Here is a 25571-nt window from a genome sequence, read left to right as displayed (position 1 = left end):
GGAACCATCAAAATCCACCAACAGGATCCCACCCATTCAGATTTTGAGACGATGCAATTATACTGTGATCAATAATCCTAAAGACACTTCTTGGGCCTTCTCTGCAGGGAATAGTTTTGATGGATTTGGTTGTTTCATGAGACAAATGTATGCTATGCTGTTGACTGTTTCAACACTAGTTTCAATGGGAAAAAATGTTTGAAAAGATTCTAAGCGTGGAAAAATTTGGGAATATTACAAGAGAATGTGTTGAAGGAAAGAAAGGAACTACCCAGATTTGTCACCCAGTTGCCATCAGGAGAATGGCGAGAAGTCGACACCGAATGTTGTAACAAAACTCAGTTTGGTTTTATCTGCGAGTGTGATGCCCTGGAGAAAAAAAAAACATTGTGTGGAGCACCACAGGCAAACTATGAGACATGCGAAATCAACCTAACTCATCTCCACAATAATTTCACCATGCATGATGGAGATTTAGTTATTGCTGACTCTGTTTGATTTGGGATGTAACTTTTAAAACTGCTGTTTGTGTTTGTATCTTCCTTATTATTTGTCAGTGCATTATGTTGTGCTGTATGTGTCCAATGGTGAAACGTCAAATTGCAGATAGTTCAATGATCGAAATTGGATGTTCCCATTGGCTGTGATGGTTCTTGATTACCCCTTCCAAACCCAATAAATATTTTCCTAATTTAACTAATTAAATCTTTCAACAAAAGACCCTGTGATAATTTTGCTCAAGGGAAACAGAGCTGTAACCAGTGTGCATGAGGTGTCGACCAAATGACGGGTAATATTCTCCAGTAGCCAGAGGGGAACAACCTAAGTCAGGGCTTCACAGCCACTGGGCACCTACCCAGGAGGGGAGGTGTGATCTGTGTAACCGGAGTGGATTTGATGCTTCTTTTGGGCCAAGAGCATCAAAGGGGGTACTGTAAGAAACTATAGTCTGCCCTGACCCAGCATTCACTTCAAGAGGTGTTTTAGAATATACTCATTCCCTACAAAGAGCTTAATTATTATAGAGATCATTCTTCCCAATGTAATATGTAAATAGTACCTCCTGAATGATACTTTGTCACGTATAGCATGGGAGCGGCAGTGGGCCATCAAGAACCCTCTTCAGACCAAAAGGGTACAATTGCTAGGGATTTCGGATAATCCCATCACCTTAACATTCGGTCATTCCCACCTGAAAGAATCCCAAAGATGTGGGAACGGAAGGCAATCACTATCATTGTTATCTGTAATATACATTCAAGATGAAACTTCATTTACATGTCTAGTTGGAAGATGAATGTAAGACAGTATAAAAAGTTTGGGCAGAGATCATTTGGAATTAATTCTGACTCCACTGAATCCGACGTGCTCAATGTATTTTCCCCACTTGAGGGGACAAGCATTCTCGTGCTGTACCATTGGCGGGCAGCTTCTGAGAACAACGCTCATTGGAGACTGCTGTGCAATGAAGCACCGGAGTTGGCTGGGTTGACAGAACGGCCGTCTGAGGGCACTGAGGATGATCAGGCACCATATACTGAGATGTGTACATCTCCTCCCCAGGGAGGTCTGCCCTCAAGGCCCTGACGCTCGTGGCTTCAGGACTAGGGTTGGGTACCGAACTCAGTACTTTTAAGGGTACTGACCGAATTCACGATAAATCAATCGGTGCCAAATTTCGGTACCTTAGAACGCATTTGGACGCATACGCTACAGAGAGAGAGAAAGAGAGATGCTGTGACGTGATGTCGTTCAAACAACACACAGGGCAAGCTGAAATGTTCTGAAGTGTGGTTACATTTCTAGGGCCATATGGTTTCTGTGAAAATGTGACGGGATCGCGGAGTCCATTTATATGCCATGCATATGAATACTGGTTTTGGTGAGGGGTGTGCGGTGATGGTGGAGGCATATAACCAGACGGTCCATCTGGGATGACCACTGGCCCATTGTCTGAACAAAATCATTGTCAGATGTTTCAAGTTGTTGCAGAAGCAATCTTTTAATCTCCAGGTCCTCCTGTGCAACAGCGTCAGAGGAGAGTTTCCTCTTTAGCTTCTCTCTTCTGTGATTAGTCAGAGTCTTTGGTGAAATTTTCGCATATCTGCAGACACAGAAACCTGTTCAACACTTTCTCCACTGGATATTAACAACTCTGTGCCTGTCTGTTCCGAGACCGCGACCTCTGGTCCTACATCGTGGGTCTTTATGCCCTCAGACAATGCAAGTGTGGCTGGAGATCCTCCCCAAACTGATTCTCAGAGTTGAAAGAACAGCTAGACCACACGTCCATGGCCACTTGTTCGACCAGAGTCAACCGATTGCTGCTAACAGATTCTTATGGCCTTTAGTTTGGTGGTAACGTGACCTGTGAACACAAAACACAACACAGTTATATAAAGGCACATGGACATACACACATACACACACACACACACACACACACACACACACACACACACACACACACACACACACACACACTCACACACACACTCACACATATATATAAATATACAGTATATATACAGTGCCCTCCATGAGTATTGGAACAGTAAAGACAAAATTGTTCTGTTTGCTGTGGAGTCAAGAAATCTGTAAATATGATTAAAAGATGAATATGAGACAAAACTACAGAATGTCACATTTAATTATTGGGTGATTTAACACAAAGATGTTTTAACAGCTAAGAAGATCAGCACTTTTAGAGTTTCATCTCCCTATCTGATGTGAGCATAAGGGATGTGAGCATAATGGCAAGTGATAAGAATTTCCTCCTAACCATAAAATTTGTGGGTTCAAGTCCAGAGCACTTTTCGAACTTTTCAGTCTCCTACTATCTGATGTGAGCATAAGGGATGTGAGCATAATGGGAAGGGGGAGGCGTGGCCTTGTGGTTAGAGAGTTCCTCCTAACCCTAAAGTTGTGGGTTCAAGTCTCGGTGCCGCCCATACACGGGACTGAGGTGGCCTGTAGCAAGGCACCGAACATGGTGCTGTTTGCCAGGGCGTAGGAGCAAGGCATAATGGGCTGCCCTGATTAACAGGGTGAATGTGTTCACGACTAAAAGTGTGTGGCACATTTTATTGGGTGATTTAAACACAAAGATGTTTTACCAGCTGAAGACAAGCATGAGGTGTGGAGTTTCATCTCCCTATCTGTGTGGCATAAGTGGATGTCAGCAATAGATGGGGGAGGGACATGGGGCTTTTTTGTTAGAGATTTCCTCTAACAGTTGGGTGGGGATTCAATTCTGAGTGCACAGGTTACACGCCTGATCCCTGAGCCAAGGCACCGAACACCCAAATCTGCTCCGGAGGCGAACCGAGCGGCTATCATAATGGGTGCCACAGATGTCCCACGTGTGGTTCAGGTCTGTTTGTTTTTTGGGTGAAATGCAGAGCACGAATTCTGAGCTGTCCATACTGGGCTGGATTTAAAGTTGCTAATTTGGTAAAACAGTGTGTCAAAGATGTCAATAATAAAATGTGACATTCTGTTAGTTTTGTCGAGATATTCATCTGTAATCAAATGATTTGCAATGTCGTTGACCTCCCCAGGCAGAGAAAGCAATTTGGTCTTTACTGTTCCAATACTTATGGAGGGCACGTATGTATGTATGTATGTATGTTATATATATATATATATATATATATAGATATATATATATATATATATATATAATAATGGGCCAGCACTTCTATGCACTCTTCCAGAGGGCCAGCACTTCTAGGCATTTGTGAGTAACCAAGATGCGCATTGAGCTCAAATGTGAGGTCCGTGCAGGAATGCATGCTTTCAATCATAGTTGAAGCAGTCACATGTGAAGCAGTCCCAACCTGCCAGATAATGATAACGTATGTGCAAAGTCCTGAGAGACGTTTTTCTGACACAAACTGGGGCTTTTTGAAGCACCTGCACAAAAGTAAGCAGTACCCGTGGAGACGGGCAATCTGTGTCTAAAAACACAACTTCGTCGTCCCTTTAAGGCAAGGAAATTTTTTTTTTTGAGGACCTAGTGGAAACCCACAGCTCTGAGAGGGGAGGGCGTCCAGCTGGCAGTCCTTTGAAACTATCAGACACAGCTGTCCTAAGCGATTATCATTGGCTATTGCAACGGACGAAAAGCAGCGGACCCCAAGCGCTTTGGTTTACACCTCATCCGCATGACACAATTATAACACTTCAGGCCAGTTTGTAGAATGGGGCAGAGCACAGTAAGACCACAGTGTTCAGGGGCTGTATTGCATTTCTATTACACAAAAACCTCATTTCTTAAGTACGGTTTATCACTTTTGTCGTTTAAATAAGTTTGCGTGTTCATTGACCTGTTATGGGAGTTAATTGCCACATGCACGTGTAATATGTTTTATATTGAAAACCAAATGAAACTAGCAAACATGATTCGTTTAATAAAGTAGAAGGTCATATGTCAATAGGGTTGTGAATGTGTTGCAAGTATCTGTTTACCTGTTTCAGTTTCAATAACTATCGCAAACATGTCTAGTGTTTTTTGTCTTTTCTGTATGCTATAACTGATATCTGCATGGAGCTATTTTTTCAGGCAAGATTTGTCAGTGAAAGATCCTAGCGGCCTCCCTCTTATGAATGTGATTAAACCTTGGTATTATACACACACATCCATGATTTATTTTATTTTTGGGTATACCATGTGTGAGAAACTAACCTATTACACTGTTCCATTCCAATTATTTTAGACTAATAAATTATGGTCTTAGTGAGTTTTTTTGTGAAATGTTTGATATTTCGTTTTGTTCTGGTGTAGCACATGTGGTACATCTGATAGACTGTCAGAATAGTGGGTATTTATTTTACTTTGTTTGGATTGGAAGGTATGTGTAACAAATTCTCATTCTAAGTATTTTCTCCTGCTTTATTAAAGATCTGATATCCTGACTTGTCTAGTTAAAGCCACATCCACTGTTTTATGTTTTTGCCCTCCGTACAAATCCCGATCCACCCGGCATTATTGTAAAATGAAGAGATAAAAAACAATGTTCGTTTCGGACATAAAGTATATCGCGAGATTTAGCATGTCTACAAGGGTGATGAAGGTTTGCATGTATCGTTTACCTGTTTCGTTCACTATGTTCCCAACATGTTGAGTTTTTTTTTCGTTTTTCTGTATGCGCATAGCTCAAATGTGGACGTAGTCCCAACAACCCACAAAACAATAAAACATTCACAATCTGAAACAGTCCCAACAAAAAAACAAGGCAAAACAAATCCAACACAGAAGTAAGCAGAGAGAGTGTTCTGAAAACACCGGGGCATTTTTAAGCCTGCACAGAAGTAAGCATTACACCGTTGAGACGGGGCAAACATTGATACTCAACATCCAACTCAATCCAACCATTAATTCATTTTTTTTGACAACCTATTTTAAAAGGACCCACAGCAAAGACAACAAGAGCGAGAGCAAGCGCAGGCCCATCTAAAAACAATCAGAAAACAGAAAAAATAACACAAAAAACATGTCAATTGCAACAAGAACCACAGCACCCAGCTTACACTATCCGATGACACCATATAACACTTCAGCCAGTTTGTAGAATGGGGCAAGCACAGTAAGAACACATTGTTCAGGGGCTGTTTGCATTTCTAGTACAAACCTCACATTGTCTATTTTTAGTACAAAACAAACCTCATTCTAAGGTACTGTTTATCACTGTCTTTATAATTTCTGTTTTCAACTGTATGTAAGTTAATGACCCACTGCACTGGAATGTTTTATAATTGAAAAGTTGACTTTTCAAATGAAAATAGCAACATGATTGTTTTAAAGTAAGATTTTCACTACCTTTTCCCAAAATACCTATTCCCAACACTTCTACTTTATTCCCAATACCTTCAATCCTAAGACAGCCAATCTTCACAAAACTTCTACTTTATTCCTAATACTGTCAATCCTAAGACAGTCTATGTCTACAAGAGCTACTTTTTTCAGGCTTTGAAAGATTTTTGTCCAGTATAAATCCCAGCATGCCTCTCCTATGAATATGATTAAACTTTTTGTAATATCACACACATATACATGTATTTTTATTTTTAATTTCATGTTGAGAAACTAACTTATTACACTGATCTGTGTAACAATTTCTTTTTCACTTATTTTAGATCTAATAAATTATGATTTGATTTATGAGTTTCTTTGTGAATCGTGTGATATTTCTGTTGTGTTCGGCTGTGTTGTTGTTAGCTGGATTTAGAATCAATGGACTATGATTTGATATGGATTTATCTGATCCTGACTATGTGATTTTCACATATTGGTGTATTTATTTTTTAGCTTTTCAAATGTGTATGGAAATGTGATGTAATAATTCTAATCTAATTACTTTTTTATTGTTGAGTGACATTTAAAAATATATATATATATCGTTTTTCTGCTCAGTACAAATCCGATCCACTCTGTTCTACCCTGGTTCTACCGTGAAAAGATCAGATATAAAAACAATTTGTTCACCCATCGGACATCGCCGGTATCGCGAGATTTCTTCTCTCGCGAGACGTTGTAGCGTAGCTCATGGTGTTAACATGGCTGCCGCCTGAAACTTCCATGCGGTATTTATTTGATCACAAAAACGTAATTGGGCTATCACAAATACTCGGTAGTTAATTCTATTGTATCATTTCAGACCTGGAATTTAAGTGTTAAGTGACGACCGTCCGAAGAAGCTGCCAGAATGCAACACGACGACGTGAGTAAAGCTTTTTAAGAAAAGCTGACGAAAATAACGTATCTAACGTTATATTTAACGTCACTGACAAACAAACAACACCGATGAATAAAATGTGATTCAGAATAAACAGGACGTGGTTGGACCAATAATAACTGAAAATAAGTCTTAAAACAATATTTCATTGGTTGTAATGTTTCTGTTTTAGCAGTAAAACACCGTCCGCTGTGAGCCTTTAGATTATTTTACTTCGTTCAACTCTGAATTTAATGTTTTGCACATTTTCAACATCTTTGACACTGTATAATCTGTCTTTTAAAGGTTATATGGGACCTTATCGGCAATAAGAGTTTCTGTTCCTACAAAGTAAAGTAAGTATATAATACTATAGCATTATATATACACACACCACACTGTTCAGAGTTGTATTTTTTAATAAATGTATTTGGACGAACACGACATCTAACTGTTTGATTTCTTGTCCTCGTTGAAACGAAAACTCAGCAGTTCTGTCGAAATGAATACAACATCACAGGCCTTTGCAATCGCAGCTCGTGTCCTCTCGCCAACAGCCAGTACGAGACAATAAAAAAATAAAAATTCAAAAAATCACAAAATCAATAAATGCACACATCACCTTTTCACAAAACGAGAGAGACATACGTTTCAGTGCATTCATTTCTTGACATGTTTCCCTAGGCCTGTGTTATCTCTACATGAAAGTTATTGAGAGAGCAGCATTCCCAGCTCGCATGTGGGAGAAGGTATGAGAACCAAAACGAGAGAGACATGTTGATCATTTGATGTGATCCGCATTGAAATGTTTAATGACTCTTTTTCAGGTGAAACTTGATAGAAACTATGCAAAGGCTTTGGAGCAGATCGACGAGAACCTCATCTACTGGCCGAGGTTCATCCGACACAAGTGCAAGCAGCGCTTGACGAAGATCACACAGTATCTCATTCGGATCCGCAAACTCAGCATTTGCTGCTGTTTTTACATTTCTTTGTGGGAACTGATACATTTTTATTGTTAGGATTGTTTAATGAATGGAAAGTTGAAAAGAACAGCATTTATTTAATTTAATAAAACCCAGCTTTCTGTATATATTCTCTTACATGGTGCCTCTCTTTTTTTCATTTCCAGGAGAAAATTGGTTCCACTCAGTAGAAAAGTAGAGAGACGAGAAAAGAGGAGAGAGGTGGGTGATGTACTGATCATACATGCATTCCTGAATATAACACCGCCTTTGTATTTTTATTTTGTTTGAGCGTTTATGTAGACCTACCTTTTACCTTTTCTTTTAATAACTTCTCACGTTGGATCAAATGCGAAGTTGAATTTGTGTGGTATTTACTCCTTTATTTTCTTCTCACCAACAGGAAAAGGCTCTTATTGCTGCTCAGTTGGAAAATGCCATAGAAAAAGAACTGCTAGACCGTCTAAAACAAGGAACTGTGAGTGCATCTTTGGCACATCTCTTTCCTGCTTTTGTGTCAGATAAGTGATTTACATTTAAAGTTTTCATTTTTCCTTTATTTAGTATGGAGACATATACAACTTCCCCATCCACGCCTTTGATAAAGCTATGGAAAAACAGGAAGAGGACACTGAATCGGAGGAAGAGGAGGAGGAAGATGAAGAGGTATTAACTTTATTTTCCTGTTAGCTTAGTTTTTCCTAAAATATGTCTATTACAGGACAAAAATGTAAAAAAAAATTGGGGTCAGTATTCATTGGTTTTTTTTTTTTTTTGTGTGTGTGTGTTTTTGAAAGAAGTCTCATGTTCGTCAAGGCTGCATTTATTTGATAAAAAAAAACATACAGTAATATTATGAAATTAACACAATGTAAATAAAATAACTTGTCTTTTTTATATATATTTTAAGATGTAATTTATTTCTGTGATGCCAAAGCTGAATATTCAGCAGTATTTACTAGTCTTCAGTGTCAACAATCCTTCTGTGCGGCTTAATATTTTTGTAGAATCCCTGAAACTTTTTTTTTTTTCAATATTCTTTGAATATAATTTTCTGAAGAACAGCATTTATTTGAAATAAAAAATATTTTGTAACTTTACTGTCACTTTACGTAATGCTTCCTTGCTGAATACAATTACTAAAAGATCCCAAACTTTTGAACAGTATTGTTTGTTAATGGTACAGATTTTGTGGTAGACTTCTGCAGGGTTTGATTGACCGGGAGAACTTGTGCACACTCTTAGATGGGCTTAATATTAATAAATATTGTTATTTAAATATTTATGTCGTCTTGTTTATGTCTTTCAGGAATCTGGGACGAGAGAGTTTGTTGCTGAGGATGAGTTTGAAGAGAGTGATCTCAGTGATTTTGAGGTAATATTTTACAACATTAATCTAAATTACATAAAATAAAAAAAAGTTTTATATCTCAAAGAGTGATTATTACTTCAACCCTGATCATGCTTTACAGGATATGAACAACCTGAAGGGCAGCAGTGATGAAGAAGAGGATGATGAAGAGGTCTCCAGTGAGGAAGAGGAGACTGAAGAAGAGTTAGAGGAAGAAAAGACCAAGGCCAAATCAAAAGGAAAGGCTCCACTCAAAGGCCCAATCAGGAAAAAACGGGCCTATGTGGAGATAGAATATGAGCAAGAGACAGAACCAGCTCAGAAAAGTAAGGCCACATAGAGACTGAACTGCTGATCACACCAGAATAACTCTGCTGTGTGTGGAACATTTCCAAATCATGGATGCTGATCTTTGATATAACACCTCTTTTCAATAACAGTGTACACTGGTGTGTGTACGTGTGTCTGTACACTCCTGTCCACATCTCTAATGTGGGATTGTTTGTACATTGAACTGTCTCATCTGTACTTATGCTGTTGCAAGCATAAGTGTTTTTTAAAAATGTTCCATTATGTACTTTTGTCTCCTCTTACACCCATTCACATAAAAAAAACTATATTAAAAATCACACACACACATAAAAAAAAACTCTTTATATTTACACTCTCTTGTTCTAATGGGGGGAAAAAATAATTTATATGTTTAGTATTTGAATGCATGTTTTACTTGGATCGTCTTTTACATCTCATGCACCCACCAGCATACACGGCAGACCCCTAGAAAACATTTCTATTGTTTATGGTTTAACTGCCCTCATTGATAATGCTGTTAGTCACACAAATGCACATCCTTTCAAAACACTCCAAAGAAAATGTATAAGCAAGGGTATTTTTTTTTTTGTCCAAAGTGATATAGTTTTAGTTTCATATGGAAAATGCCTCAAATATATCAGATATATACATGAGAAATTTTCTTTTACCTCAATTAATGCTAAATAATATCCAGTGTGAGTAAATCACTTGATTATTGTGGGTAAAAAGCAAACTAGCACATCAAACATGTTCTGCTACAAGCGTCATCTGATCTTCTTAAAACCTTCTAATGTTTGATAGCGCTGGTGTGTGTTACTGTAGTGAAATCGAATCGTGAGCAGGCATTTTCAACAAGGGCTGAAACCTTTGCTTAACTACCTCAACCTCAAGAAAACCTTCATCAACAGTTGTATGCATAATGAACTCTTAAAAGTAGGATGCAATACTCCAGAAATGTGCCGGTTTTACAGCATGTTCAAATCTGCCCGCAAATCAAAGTCTCTTTGGATAATTATAATTTTTATTTAAAAAAAAAAAAAAAAAAAAAATTACACTTATATCCCAAATACAAAATACAGATATTACTATGTTCACAGTGAACTGCTCACTGAATCAGATTCTACCGAGCCAACTTCTCCTCCAAAAGTGGCAAATACCCTGACAGCTTATTGACACAGTGGTGCTGCAGTGACTTTCTGGATACACTTCAACACAGGTTCAGAAACACAACTGCTGTCAAGCTCTCTCAGAAGACTCTGTAGAAAAAGGTGAAATGAGACAAAAGGAACAAACAGTAGGTGGCTTCAAACTGCATGCAATATGAGAGTAACAAGATGCTTTTACCATTTCATAAAAGCTTTGGAAGCACGATGAAGTTTTAATAAAATTTGCCATTTTTATAACTTTCACTTGCAAACTTTCAACTGTATGATAAAAGAAATATAAGATAATAGTTTTTACCACTTTGGCTGAAATTCTTTTTTTATATAACCACAAAATTCAGTAGAAAATATGATAATGGTCATTCTCACCTGTAGTTTTCCCTTTGAGCAGTGGTCGAGCAGCAGTAAACAGTGGGATGCTTGGGTCATGAGCTGCTCTTTCAGCTGAGGGGGTAATGACTCTGATGAGACGTCAACCAGAAACCTCAGAAGACTCTGAGCTAGTGAACCCATCCTCCTCTCCATGCTAGAAATAAACATAAAAACACACAATGTATTAGCACGAAAAAAAGTGGAAGCATGTAAACCTGATTTAAAAAGTAATTTTCATGTAGTTGCACTGAAGTACTGATGTTTTATAGTGCTATGAATGGTCACCGTGGCCAAGCAATCTGTAGAGTTTTTTGCAGAGCATCCAGGATACTCAGTCTGGCTTTCTCCTCTGGAGCATCTGGGACCTCCAAGTATCCCACAATCACCCTCTCCAGCCTCTTCAGGTGACGAACGATTACTATACCCATCCTATGAGATAACGACATGACAAACTGGAACATCAGAGTAGCTATGGATGAGTAATATTACAACAATTATGCTAATCAAGTTTGTTAAGAATATTCAAAATGAACAGCATAGTAATAAATATATCAATATGAAATGAATCGGTAAATTTTACTTTTTTCAGAGACAAAAGGCTTTGCTACCAGCAACAGACAGTGACATAATGGCTGTTTGACTATTAATTAACATTAAAGGAATAGTTCACTCAAAAAATATTCTAACAAGCAAAAAATAATCATCAAATATGGTAATTAAATGGAAGCTTGCTTGACGGTTGATAAACAATGAGGTTGTTCTTGTGTGTCAAATACAATTGCACTTCCATTCGCCATATTTGATGAGCTCTATGAATGTGCATTGATCAATATTTAAATGTGAATAAAAGCCTAAATTAAATCTGTTCATCATAAAAAGTGATTGTGTCTCTTCAGAAGACTTGGGATTAAAATCTTCAATTCATATGGATTACTTTTACAATGTCTTTATAAACATTTTAAAGCTTGCAATATTGGTTATGTGGACTTTTCAACGGACAAAAATGATGAGAGAATATTAAAAAAATACTGTGTATCGAAGATTAACAAAAGTTTTATGGGTTTGGATCGACATGAGATTGAGTAAATGATTATTATCTCTTATCTCTGGTAAGACATCAGCTGAAATCGAAAGCTATCATGAGTTAGTTAGCTAGTGTCACAGAATTTACATGCTTCGTCTTCAGGGTAATCATTATATCAGAACTCCTGAAATCAATAATACTGAGAAGGCCACTTAAGTTATTTAGGCCTCACCTCTCAATAAATAAGACAAGATTTTTGGCATATACACGACGAAGGTCAAGCTTGTGCTCCATTTCCATGTATGTTAAGATGTGCCGTAGCACATCGTCAAAGCGAGTTGGTTTGCGCGGTAAACCTGAGTGGACTGGAGGTTTCTCAAGGACTGACAGCAAGTCTAGAAGGCAGGGCAGCACAACCTGAAAATAACAGACAATAAGGTGAGATACATAATGAAAACTAAACATCTGCATTCAAGAACACACATGGACTGTGTGAGTGAAAGCCTCACCTGTATGAGTACAGCTTCAGATGTGTGTAAGTGACTGAAGAGAGCGTGATAGAGCACCTGAGCTCGGTTGAACTGCCTCAGATCAGCAGCTGGCTAAGAAAGAAGAAGATCAAATGAACACACATTTCAAATACATATATTTAAAAAAAACACTGGTTTATAATGTCCTCCAGGATTTGATGTGTTGCTTATGAATGTCAGGAGCACAATAAAAGTGACTCAAATTCAGAGACACAATGATCTTTGAGGGCAGATGTACAGTTAAAGACACAATGTTCAGGATTTAAATACAAGTATATATATCACTAACATTGCTCTCAGCTGCCATCAACTCATTTCATTGCACTTCAATGCATTCTGGGATTGCCCTTTGCATTCATATTAGCAATGCATTTATGATGTCTTAATATGCTGATGATATGTAGGCAGTGTATTTTTTTATATGTATTATTTTTTTTTTTGTAGACAGCTGTGGGGGGCAAAATATTTATAAAAATGACTTACCACATTGAGAACAATGTGATGCAGGCAGTGCACACCCAATACTTTGTTTTCTGTGTGATAATCATCAGATATCAGCAGAGATGGAGGAAACACCTTCTCCAAATACTCAGTTAACCAGGGTCGCCCAACCTGCACCAGCACCCAGGAGAACACATGCTTCACTGCCTGGTTACGCTTCCAGCGCTCCCTGAACAAAGGACAAGATTGAGTGCATTTAATACCATATTTAATATCATCTTAAAAAGTGGCTTATGACGAATCAGTTGTGTAAACATTATGTGTAGACATTTTAAATAAGGTGTTTGGGCTATTTGTGTTTAATGCAGTGTTATGTGTGTCTGAGTGCCTGTTTTTGTGTGTACCTGCCTAGGGACTGCGAATGCAAATTAGCAATGTTGCTCTAATCTGGCTTGTATACATTTTGTATTTAATACTAATGTTCATTAACATGCATTTTCCCTATCAAATAAATAAACAAATCAAATATTAGTATGTGCTCTTTGGTCATTTCTGTGTTGTAATTTAAGGAAGAAATAGCAGAAATTCAGAATTTCAACTATTCTGACGATGTCTTTCATACTTTTCTGGACCTTGACACTGTTAGTTATTTGGCAGTCTATGGGACAGTCACAAGCCTCCCGGTTTCAAAACAAAAAATCTTTTACTGTTTTCCGAAGATGAACAAAGTTTTTTATGGGTTTGGAACGACATGGGGGTAAGTGATAAATGACAAAATTTTCATTTTGAGGTGGAGTAACCCTTTAAACCAGGGTTATTCAAATCTTGCCCTGGAGGGCCAATCACTGCAGAGTTTGGCTCCAACCCTAGTCAAACACACCTGAGCATGCTAATCAATGTTTTTGGGATCATTAGAAAATCACAGGCAAGTGACTTTGATCAGGGTTGGAGCCAAACTCTGCACCGCATTGGCCCTCCAGGGCAAGATTTGAATAACCCTGCTTTAAACCATGCTTTTGATGTGTGTATTTACTCAGAAACATCTAAGTAAATAATATAATAGATTCCATGTAGACACCATATCTACATAATTATTAATGCAGCACAGCCAGCACTCATCTGAAAACAGAGACTTCAGTACTTGGTACACAATACACAATGCATTTGAGTTGAAAATGAACTCCAGTCCAGATGTAACAAAATCACATGTAACTAAACCTTACCACAAAAGCAATAATTAAACGGTGTAAATACAGCTGGAAAACAGCAAAATATATAGCTAAATAAATAAATAAAATAAAATATATCTAACTTATTATTTATTCATGCCCCAGAGCATGATGGGAAAACCAGTATCAGAAAAGTTGAGTAGGTTTTACTTAATTTGTCAATTTGTTAATCAATAAACATTATTTATGCTTTAATTTACTAAAGTACTAAAAGAATTGACTTTGTTCTGGTTTTGTTTTTTATTATTGACTGCAATAACTTTTTCATGTACAAATATTTTTTTTCTGTATTATTTACTTCAGAGGATCATTTTATATATATATATATATATATATATATATATATATATATATATATATATATATATAGTCTTACATGATATGATGTCAATATATGTCTTCAATGTACTGCATAATAGCAGTTGACCCAGTCTACTTATAAAATAGCTTTGCACGGCCAACTTCCTTTAAAATATACATAGTTTTTGCAAAGCTTAAAAGCCAATGCTGTGACTTTTTGTTAACTTACTTGGTTAACTCTGGCTGCAGCGCGTCCAGGACTGGCCCCAGAGCTCCTTTCTGCTCCTGCTCAGGTCTCCCGGACAGCATCTCCTGCACTGAGCTGCTGTCTGTCAGGGCCACAGCTGCTGCTAGCAGCTCACGAGCGCTCCTTCTGGAGGCTGCACTGGTCCAAGGCTGCTCCAGCAGGTGCGTGATGGAGAAGATACAGAAGGTGGGGGCAAGTGTGCGAGCCAGAGACCTGACAGCTGGACTGTTTTGATCCTCCAGCGCTTTCTGAATCTGCACAGACAACGCGAGTAGCACGGTACTAACAGCCTGAGCTCTGGCCGGTATGTCCGCGTAACTCTTGGCACATAAAGCGCCGCTGTCTGTGTCGCATGGTGGCAGGGCAGCGTGGCGGGTGAATGAGTTCACTAAGCCCAAATACTGGCCTCGTAGCTCATCGCTGAGCTCGGGAAAGAGGCGGTCGAGCGGTGCGCGCGCAAGCAGACCTGCGGTCTCCTCCAGGATGCGCGCGCGTCTCTCCGGCGCGTCCTCCGCCTCGAAGCGCTCACGAATGCGGCTGAAAGCAGCGAGCACGGAGCACGAACCAGCCTCATCTCCGATTCTCATCTCCTGAAGAACGTGCGCCACGTCCATCGCGCTGCTTTACAACATTCGTAGACCGCAGAGAAATATACAGATCACGAGACAGAAGTGATAACAGCGGCTCCAGACCGCGGGTCTCTGTAACACGGCCTTGACAGCTCTAGCCTGTCTGAGGAATCATTTCAATCATTCAGTTTTACTCCGTGTACTAAAAAACAGCGTAACGTTATATGGGAACTATTTACCTATAAATACTTCTTATTTAGACAGGGCCCTGCGGGTTTTTTAAAACTGCAACCATGAAACATTTCCCCAGAAACCCGAATTCTTCTTCTTCATCTTTTTAGTTTACCGGAGGTTGGCATCCAGCTTATAGCTGCATTACCGCCCCCTTCTGCTCCGGTAGATAAAAATGTTAAAACAAAGTTCAATCTGTTCCCTCTTTTTCCTACTAACTTTTATATAGGCTACCACACACACACACACACACACACACACACACACACACACACACACACACACACACACACACATCATACTCTAATTATCCATCAAATCCGGTTTAAAACTCCTGCTTCTCTTAAAAATGTCACCAATATTCTGCTCAATGTCTTAATTACCATGCACAGTAACCCTTTTAACATGATCTCCAGTGCCCCAATCTCCCTCAGCTTATTCATCATGCTTCATATCTATATATCTCTTACAAATCATGATTATGTGCTGCACTGATTGGTCTGATCACCTGTCAATCAAACACCCTGCGAAGGGTCAGTACAGAAATTTCACAAGCGTGATGATTGTCTGGTTTAATTAAATGCTTGTTCACAATAAGGCCACGAATGTGCGGTTAAATAAAATGGTTTGTGATGAGGCATGATTACATCATTATAGGTTCTGATCAAAATTAAATCAAAATGTATTTATTCCATTGTCTCCATTTTCAATTTAAATGAAATGGTGCACTTATGTTGGTGATGTGATTTTTTATATATATATATATATATATATAAAAAATGTTTATAAAGTGTTTGTTCGTGAAAATTCTGTAAAAGTTTAATAAAATATGGTTTAAATTGTTTTTTGTTGTTGCTGATTATATGAAATGTATTGTTTCTTGATCTCTTTTTAACAATATGAGGTCTTTGTGTCATTTGTGTTTCATTCGACCACTCATCATGTGGTGCAACCAATTAAAGCAATAATAACTGCATTAAATAAAAATAAAAATATCTCATGTGGCTGAAATATGAATCACTGCTACGGTACGCTTAAGTGAATGGTATTTTTAAAACATTTTTATCTGTTTTATGCGATTTACAGGAAAAATAAATCTGTTAACTACATTTAAGAAGGCAACTCTGAAATTATAGAACAAAAATATTACATTATTTACAAAGATGCAAAATAAATGCAAATTGTTTCTAAACACTGTGAACTTGTAAAAAATATTAAGCAAATTAATGAATTATAATATAAATCATGGTCGCACCACATGACAAATTTTAAGGCTACGGTCAATTCATCTAGTAAAAATGGTAAAAATCACTTATTTAAATTTTTTTATTTGAATTTACGTGTACACTGTGTTTTTAATGCTTGAACACTTGCAATATATATATATATATATATATATATATATATATATATATATATCTATATATATATATATATATATATATATAATATTTATGAAATAAAATAAAAAGTGTACTTATAGAGAGTACACTTTCAAGACTCTTTCACACACTTAATAAAAAGTGCACTTTACAATAATGAAAAATAAAAAGTTTTACTTTTATATACATTTTAAATAAATAAGTTTTAATCATCTTTTGTCTTGCGTTGAATTATTGACCATCATACTGAAGCACGTGTTAAGTACTTGGTTATTATTTTAACTGTAATGTATTATACAACATAATATAAAAAAAAAAAAAAAATACACAAAACATTCAACAAAAAAACCGGTTATTAAGTTAAAATAGGTTTCTAAGTAGTTATTGAACTTGAAGCTATATCAATTAATTCATCCACCACATGCCCTTCCCTTTGTCTGTAGAAACTGATCTTCTACCCATTACATTCAATAATATTTGATGCATATCAAAAAGAAATTAACGATGTATCACAGGAGGCACAAAAGAAGTTGGCATCCCCCTCACAATGGATTATTTCTTCAATACTGATGTACGATCCTACCTTCACATGCACAAGTCTTGCAAGGTTTGAAACATCACAATGAAAACCATCAAATCAAGTTGACCAATTAGGCCTGTTTATTTCATTCAAACCCACAAACATGAAAAGAGACAGGATAAACAACACTATATGTCACACTAACCACTTGTACACAAAAATGTGATCATAGTGAAGGATAGGGAATGTAGCAATATTAATCTTTTCAAAACTTTTGAATCAGGGCTGCTCGTAGGTCCCGATGATTTGTTGGCCAGTTCCTTTATAAGTGTGTTTGCATTACTCTTCAGTGTCCTCCTCACTTTCATCACTCAGAGGGAATTCTCTGTACTCGCGCTGTGTGTTGTAGTTCTTCACATGCATTGGACACTCCTGATTTATTATAGCTTGAGAAACAAGTGTCATGTGTCATTACAAAGCATTTGTAAACATACTACTGATAAAGACATCCAATTCAGTGACACTTGTGTTTCTCACCATCTTCTCCTCCCGAACAGCAGGATTTTTGAGGAAGAAGCAAAGGGGTGCGTACAGGATGTTGATAATGCCGATGATCACCATGAGATTGGGGAAGCCTATGGCTCTTACTATGGCCCCTCCAGTCGATGGACCTGCAGCAGGAACGAACGCACCAAGAAGGAAGAGTCAGTTTGGCTCCTGGAGCTCTTGGGGTGAGCTAACACTAAGTTTTGACCAGAAAATAGATTTAAATTGTGACACTTTATTCCAATACAAATGCAGTAAGAGAAATTACCAATAGCAAATCCCATGCAGAGTGCCACATCAGCAATAGCGTACACGCTTCCGTAGACAGACATATGCCGGATATCCACTAGGTAACCCATTATAGCCATCATAGATGAATCAACCATTCCTAAAAGCACAAATAATTAAAGCAGAGTTGCATATGTTATACAGTGTACTACAGTTATGTATCTTGAAGACAAAGTTTATTCCAAAATGAAAATTATGTCTGTTTACTCTTCTGTGGAACACAACAAAAGACTTTTTAAATTTGGATTTTGCCTATACAATGAAAAGCAAAGGGGTCTAAGATAATTTTTTTTTAAAGAAACTCATACAGGTTTGGAAACAGCATGAAGGTGAGTAAATGATGAAAGAATTTTCATTTTGGGATCATTCCTCTTAATATTGCATGATAAATAATTGAATAATATTCACCAATAGCAAATCCCAGTCCTCCATTGGGACCAATAAGCCCATAGATGTCTTTGGCAAAGGGAACCTACAACAAATGCATATAATGTTACAATAACAACAGCCATTTTTCAAAATACTCTACCTATTAAAATTTCTAATTTTTAAGAATTAATAATCTTTTGAAAAAAAACTCTAAATCTCACCAATAAAAAACAAAAATAATAAAAAATATCAGTAAAAAACAGTAATATTGTGAAATATTACTACAATTTAAAACAGCTGTTTTGTATTTTAAAATATTTTAAAATATTATTTATTCCTGTGATTCAAAGCTGAATTTTCAGCATCATTACTCCAGTCTTCAGTGTCACCTGATCATTCAGAAATCATTCTGATATGCTGATTTGATGCATTTATCATTATATACATACACACACACACACACACACACACACACACACACACACACACACACACACACACACACACACATACATAAAGATATAGATATAGATATAGATATAGATATAGATATAGATATATAATATTTTTGTGAAAACCATGATTCATTGTCAGGATTTTTTGATGAATAGAAAGTTCAAGAGAATTGCATGTATTTGAAATATACATCATTTGTAACATTATAAGTGTCTTTACCTTCACTTTTGATCAATTCAATACATCCTTGACAAATAAAATTATTAATTTCTCTCTAAGAAAACGTACAGATTTTGAACCGTATTGTATTTGTTTTTTACATAGTTCAAGCAAGCATAAGCCAAGTTGTAATTTGCAATGCAACATGATTTTAAGAGAGTTTGTGATACTCACACAGAGCAGACTGATGCCGACTATAAGCATGCCAATCATGGAGCACAACCACCTAAAACAGAGAAGCATTTCTAAATGATGCAGCTCTTGTCTCTGTAGACACAGCTTTTATCTACCAAAATGACTTGTACATGTGCTTTTCAATTAATTTATTTTGGGACATGCTAGAAAATGTATTACCTTCCCATTTTATTGGCAAGTATACCAAACAGATTGGTCCCAATGAGGTAAGAAACACTGGCTGGTAGGAAAGCCATACCTGCAAAACCAGTGGCCATGATCAGCTCAGTCAACAGAACCACAGAAAAGATAAGCAAATAAAACACAGTCATAATGTTTAACAGGGTCTGAAGAACCATCGGAAGCCTCTTAACTGGCTTCTTCCGGCTCAATATCAGTTGACTTAAGTATACAGAAAAACCTCAGATCTTCTCAAGAAGCCACGTTTTAGTCCTCTCTGAGGAGGTATCTATCTAGTGACAAAATAGTTCTGAATAAAAAGTGAACTACTTTAACATCACATTTCTGTGAGAGAGGAAACAAACAGGAATTAAATAAAATGACTTAAATAAGCAGGAAGTGAATTTGTTTCAATCACATTTTAATGACTTGGAATAATCTAGTTTCTTACCAAGCTGCCATTTTGGCGAGCACATTGTCTGCATCATCCAGATGGGAAGAGTGGGCTCTAAAATAGCTACCCCCATGTTTGCAAAGCACAACGACCCTGTAATTATATACAGGAACCATAATCTTACTCATCATTCACTCAACACAGCTGCTCATCCGCTTCATTTACAAATCGTTTTAGTTGTTCACATCAAAACATTCGGCCGTGATTATATGGAGGCCTACATGTAATTACAGAAACAGCTACTACACCTCCACGACAACTTTTCAAACTGGTTTGACTGTGGGCAGGATTTGAGGATGTATTTGATTTTATTTATTTACACACACACCTGCACTAATGAGTATGTAGGGATCCTTCAGCAGGGTGAGTAATGGTGTTCCTTCCACGCTCTGAACAGAAGACACATGACAATCACTCGGGCTCCTCATAGTGACACTAACGCAAGCTTTTCTTATCTTTTATTAACTTTCATAACTCACATTTTGTTAAATGAACACTACTCACCCCTGGAGATATTTTTGAGGGCTGAAGGATGCAGAGCTGGAGGGCTGGTGTTGAAATTGGGTATCGAAAACAATTTGATGAATCGTTGAATGAAATGTTACTCAATGAATTTTAAAGGGCAAAAGCTTTACTAATATCTTACCTCCATCAAACAAAGCCAAGAAGGCAAGGACGAGGAATGGAGAACTTTTACCAACAAACTCATACATGACACTACCGAATGGCGCTCCAACTGAAAAGAGTACATTTTCCAGTGTTAAAATTGTCATTTGTGGCACACATTTGGTTAAATTCATTTAGGTATTGCTGGCGATCTCCAGCTGACGTTACTTTACATTGTTGTATTGTAATGTAAAGCACATTAGAGGAACTTACTGAGCACTCCCATGGCAAGTCCTCCCAATGCGATTCCCATGGCAATGCCTCTCTCATTGTCATCTGTGTACACAGTTGCTAACATTCCCAGACCTACAGAATTACACAGTCAATTTTATCATAAATACACTACAGCTAAAAAGTTTGGGGTCAGTGAGGTTTTTCGAGAGAAATAATACTTTTATTAATCATGGATGCATTTAATTAATCAAAAGTGACAGTAAAGACATTCATAATGTTACAATAAATGCTGTTCTTTTAAACTTTTTATTAGTCAAAGAATCCTGAAAAGAATATCGCAGTTTGCACATAAGCAGCTCAACTGTTTTCAACATTGATAATAATCAGAAATGTTTCTTGAGCAGCAAGTCATCATGTCAGAATGATTTCTGAAAGATCTCGTGACACTGAAGCCTGGCTAGTGATGCTGAAAATTCAGTTATGCATCACAGGAATAAATTACATTTTAAAGTATATTACAGTTGTAATAATGAGTTGTAATAATATTTTGCACTATTCCTATGTCAAGCATGCTAATTCACACTTATCCCATTATACCTGCCACAGAGGAAAATGATGATCCAATTCCCTGCAATGAGCGGGCCAAAAACAGCAGCGCGTATGTCCCTGAGAAGGCAAACACTGCAGAGAAAGCATTCAAAGTCAGAGTCTACCTCATTTCATTTCTAGCCAAATAAAGTGAAACGAACAAAAATATATTGAAAATCTCACTCGGTGGCTCACAGTAGTGTCTTCAAACAAATTTATGAACAATCATTTTCATATTGTTGTTCCAACATAGTTAATCCTACACAATAATGTTCATATACAAAAGTCAACATTTGATTATATTTTGTTAACGTTAAGCATGATAAACACTGAGTCACCACTTGATTTTCAGTTTAAAATTTGGGTCCTCAAGCAAAAACATCTGAGAACATCTGAGAGACTTTAATAGTCATAATAAAATAGTTCAGATGACACACAACATAAAATAATAAAAGGGATTTCTAATCATGCATTGAATAGGGTTACCATTTAAAGATTTTTCAGCCAGTGGAATAACTTTGGCTGGATTCAGTGAGCAAACTGAGCAATGATCCCGGCCCTGAGAACCACTGCACAACCAGTCAATATTTATGATTTACACTGTATAATGTGACTTACTTATTGTGGAGACAAACATGATGACAAACCCAGCAAACATCGGTATGTGATATCCAATCCTTTAAAAAAAAGGCATCCATCAGACAGCTGAATGAATTCATTCAATTCTCTGTTTTCATTATGTATTAACTTGAGCATATTAACAGTCATTTTAGATGATCTGCTCAAAGCCTGTATGTACCTGTTGGTCAGTGGGCCCACAAACGGGTTGACCATGAGCTGCACCAATGCTTTGGAGGCAAACAGCAGGCCTACCCTCACATTCTCCTCTTCCAAAAACTCACTGTCCTCTTTACACCCGTGTCGCTCTACAGAGCTGCCATTGAGCCCTGAACTTCCATTAGCACTGGAGGAGATGGTGAGATTGGCAGTGCTGATGGTGTAGGTGTTGTTGTCGTACATGGAGAAGATAGAGATGTAGGTGGGCTGAGCCTCAGAGGGGGCAGCAGACGGGAGCTCTTGTGTCTGGTGCTCTGTGGCATACAGGAAGGTTGGGATGATGGGAACTGGGGATAATGAGGGGTGACATAAGGATGGGAAGAGTTAGAGCTGATACCTGTGTGCATGATTGTGAATAACCCTTCTCCTCCGCCTGCTGCAGACTGCATGAGACAGAGGTCAGGACAGATTCAAGCAGGTAAATGTCATGGGCACTATGAGAGCAGAGTCACTTGTCCTGCATATACTCATCCTGCTGTACCTTCCCTCTTATGTTTTGATTTCTGTATTATGTTTTTGCCTATACAGAATAGACTCAAAAGGAAACCAATGATACACATGGCCAATGTGGATACCTTATTGTTATCAACAAGTATGGCTAGATCAGCTGCACCCATTACAAACAAGTACGTTAAAACGAATATCTAATTAGTTAAACAACTCAATGCACTTAGGCATGTAGACATGGTCAAGATGATCTGCTGAAGTTCAAAAAGCTCAAAGCTCAAATCATCTCAGACTGGTTTCTTGAACATGCCAATGAGCTGACTAAACTCAAATGGCCTCCACAGTCACCAGATCTCAATCCAGTATAGCAGCTTTGGGATTTGGTGGAACTGTAGATTCGTATAATCGATGATCAGCCCACAAATCTGCAGCAACTCTGTGATACTATCATGTCAACATAGACCAGAATCTCTGAGCAATGTTTCCAGCACCTTGTTGAATCTATGGCACAAAGAATTAAGGCAGTTCTGAAGGCAAAAGTACTAGCAAGGTGAACTTAAAGTAGCCAGTGAGCTACATTTATTGTGTCTAAATGGCAGCAAATCCTTGCATCCATGTTCCAACATCTAGTGAAAAAATGAAAAAAATTATTATTTGTTTAGCATAGCTGTTTACTTACCCACAACTGTTAGCAGCATGTTATCCAGCAGCAGGGCCACACACACAATGACAAGCACCAGACGAGGAGAGCCCCTGCTCTCCCTGATCCAGTCCATAGGGTTCAGCATAGCCATGATCCACCTCTGTCACTGGACACACAGTCATGGGTCAGATTAGCACACTATGTATTTTCACCTTCGTTAAGTCTAATACCAAGAGTATTAACAGTACTTATGTTTTCCTGGTAAAAAATGATCTGGTCAAAAATTCCCCAAAGAAAATGGAAGTCTATTCTAAACAAACACACATTACATGTAACCCACATTACCTCTTTTTTTGAAACATGTTTGAACTGGACTGCAAAATGTGCATTAACTCCAGGAAGTAAATCAAAACTACAAAAGTACAAAAAAAATTATATATATAATTATATATATATATATATATATATATATATATATATATATATATATATATATATATATATATATATATATATGGTGTTTTTCATATGCTATTGCACAAACATCACTCAACCATCAAAATCAATCATCCACACATTTGAAAGGGGCAGGTCAAGGGACGATGAGCATCTCACAGCACCATGATTTTTCTGAACCCAAAAATACATTATATGAATTACAAAAAGACATGATGGTGACATTATACTTTTTTTTGATCAGAGGTGGCCTCAAAAGAGAACTTACTGATCTAATTGACATCCAACAATTATCCATAGGGACCCAAAATGTAGTTATTGTAACAGTACTCAGGTCTCTATACAGTCTTCTGGGATGTGTATAAGGCCTTGAGGACAGGTTTGTTCTAGATGAGCTCTTTGTTCCAGGGCAGGAATTACGTGCTGTGTGATTGAGTTTCAACAATATGATTACAGCAGCTGTAGGGCACATGAGTGTTTCAGAACGCTCCTTTTATCTTTGACTGACAATCTCATATCAATTTAGTTTGTGAAAATGGGCAGTATTTCGTGTTTTTGAATGGTCACGAATTTCTGTCGTGTACATAACTCAATTTTTTTTGTTTTTGAGAAATGTGTATATTTAATGTTATTTTAAGACATTTAATACTTTCAGCAATTATGCATTCAACTGATCAAAAGTGACAGTAAACACTTTTACATTGTTACAAAACATTTCCATTTCCAACACATGCTGTTCTTTTGAACTGTCTACTCATCAAAGAATCCTGAAAAAAATCCAAAAATATTAAGCAACAAGACAATAATAAATGTTTCTTGAGCAGCAAATTTAGCAAATTAGAATAATTTCTAAAGGATCATGTGATACTGAAGACTGGAGTAATGATGCTGAAAATTCAGCTTTGATCAGGAATAAATTACATTTTAATTAAAATAGGAAACATTTGTTTAAAACTGTAATAATATTTCACAATATTACATTTTTTCTGCATTTTTGATCAAGTAAATTTAGCACTGGCAAACATGACTCAGAAAAACACCTTTTGTTGGCCGCGTCAATTCAGGTTGTTGAATCATGTCTTGCTCTTCAGTTCCTGAACAATCTGATGTGAATTGTGTTAGTATTTCCACTCTGTCATGTCATAAGCACATACAATAAGAGCTGATCCACAAACACCTGTGTCAATATTGCATGTGTGCGACATGCTGGCAACATCAGTTAACTCCCTATTCTCTTATCACTTGACCTGCCCACATCACCATTTTTGTGTTCCCAAAATTCAAACACTTCTTAAAGAGAGGGTTTTCTGTGTGGTTTTAACTTTTACCCATTAAACTATTAGTATTTTGGAAACTCCAAATCAAGTTTTTTGAAACAAGGCTCTGTAATATTTAATAGCAAGACAAGAAAATTCATCATAAAACACATTTATCTGCCATCATAAAACAATATGTAGTCCTTAATCAGTCTCTCCATCATGGCATTGGATGAAAGTGGTAAATGAATACAATTATTGCCTTATAATCATATATATAGATGAAATGTCTTATTACTTTTAAAGTTCGTCTTACCTTAGGATGCATTCTCTTCTTCAGTGCACGAGTGTATGTCCAGTGCAGGTGTGTGTGATGCAGGGGTCACTTGTTTGATTGTGAGCGTTGCTGGACGGAGGGAGGTGTCTTTGTGCACAGCCGCCTGCATGTGATTTGTTGAGGGGTCTT

The 25571-nt window shown here is 37.3% G+C and overlaps 3 protein-coding genes across 4 annotated transcripts; 1 reads left to right on the top strand and 2 right to left on the bottom strand.

Moving 5' to 3' along the window:
* Window positions 1-6504: 6504 nt before the first annotated feature.
* On the top strand, window positions 6505-9657 carry LOC109074200 (protein MAK16 homolog). Its single transcript, XM_042762707.1, is given in 10 exon segments — window positions 6505-6722; window positions 7023-7071; window positions 7192-7300; window positions 7399-7465; window positions 7544-7710; window positions 7849-7903; window positions 8085-8159; window positions 8246-8347; window positions 8991-9056; window positions 9154-9657. Coding segments are annotated over 10 exon segments (924 nt in total). The 5' UTR covers window positions 6505-6707; the 3' UTR covers window positions 9373-9657.
* A 764-nt stretch (window positions 9658-10421) lies between these two features.
* Window positions 10422-15577, bottom strand: tti2 (TELO2 interacting protein 2). Of its 2 annotated transcripts, XM_042762706.1 has the most exons (8): window positions 15459-15570; window positions 14633-15382; window positions 12917-13103; window positions 12413-12505; window positions 12136-12320; window positions 11165-11308; window positions 10877-11033; window positions 10422-10600 (listed from the first exon to the last, which is right to left on the bottom strand). In XM_042762706.1, exons 2-8 carry the CDS (start codon window positions 15262-15264, stop codon window positions 10511-10513), a joined length of 1488 nt encoding a protein of 495 aa, XP_042618640.1. In that variant the 5' UTR covers window positions 15265-15382; window positions 15459-15570; the 3' UTR covers window positions 10422-10510. The 2 variants fall into 2 exon arrangements, with proteins under 2 accessions (XP_042618640.1, XP_018945797.2); XM_019090252.2 differs by having other exon boundaries at window positions 14633-15577.
* Window positions 15578-17472: 1895 nt separating this feature from the next.
* Window positions 17473-25571, bottom strand: LOC109112067 (chromaffin granule amine transporter-like). Its single transcript, XM_042762705.1, has 16 exons — window positions 25422-25571; window positions 23430-23559; window positions 22266-22590; window positions 22085-22143; window positions 21476-21559; window positions 20918-21010; window positions 20685-20774; window positions 20543-20586; window positions 20367-20427; window positions 20036-20131; window positions 19585-19663; window positions 19405-19456; window positions 18595-18658; window positions 18167-18286; window positions 17890-18023; window positions 17473-17799 (listed from the first exon to the last, which is right to left on the bottom strand). Exons 2-16 carry the CDS (start codon window positions 23542-23544, stop codon window positions 17692-17694), a joined length of 1524 nt encoding a protein of 507 aa, XP_042618639.1. The 5' UTR covers window positions 23545-23559; window positions 25422-25571; the 3' UTR covers window positions 17473-17691.

Source organism: Cyprinus carpio, chromosome A8 (genome assembly GCF_018340385.1).
Source record: "Cyprinus carpio isolate SPL01 chromosome A8, ASM1834038v1, whole genome shotgun sequence".
Classification (NCBI taxonomy): domain Eukaryota; kingdom Metazoa; phylum Chordata; class Actinopteri; order Cypriniformes; family Cyprinidae; genus Cyprinus; species Cyprinus carpio.
Note: the sequence above shows the minus strand (reverse complement) of the source record. Positions and strands in the feature narration are given on the sequence as shown.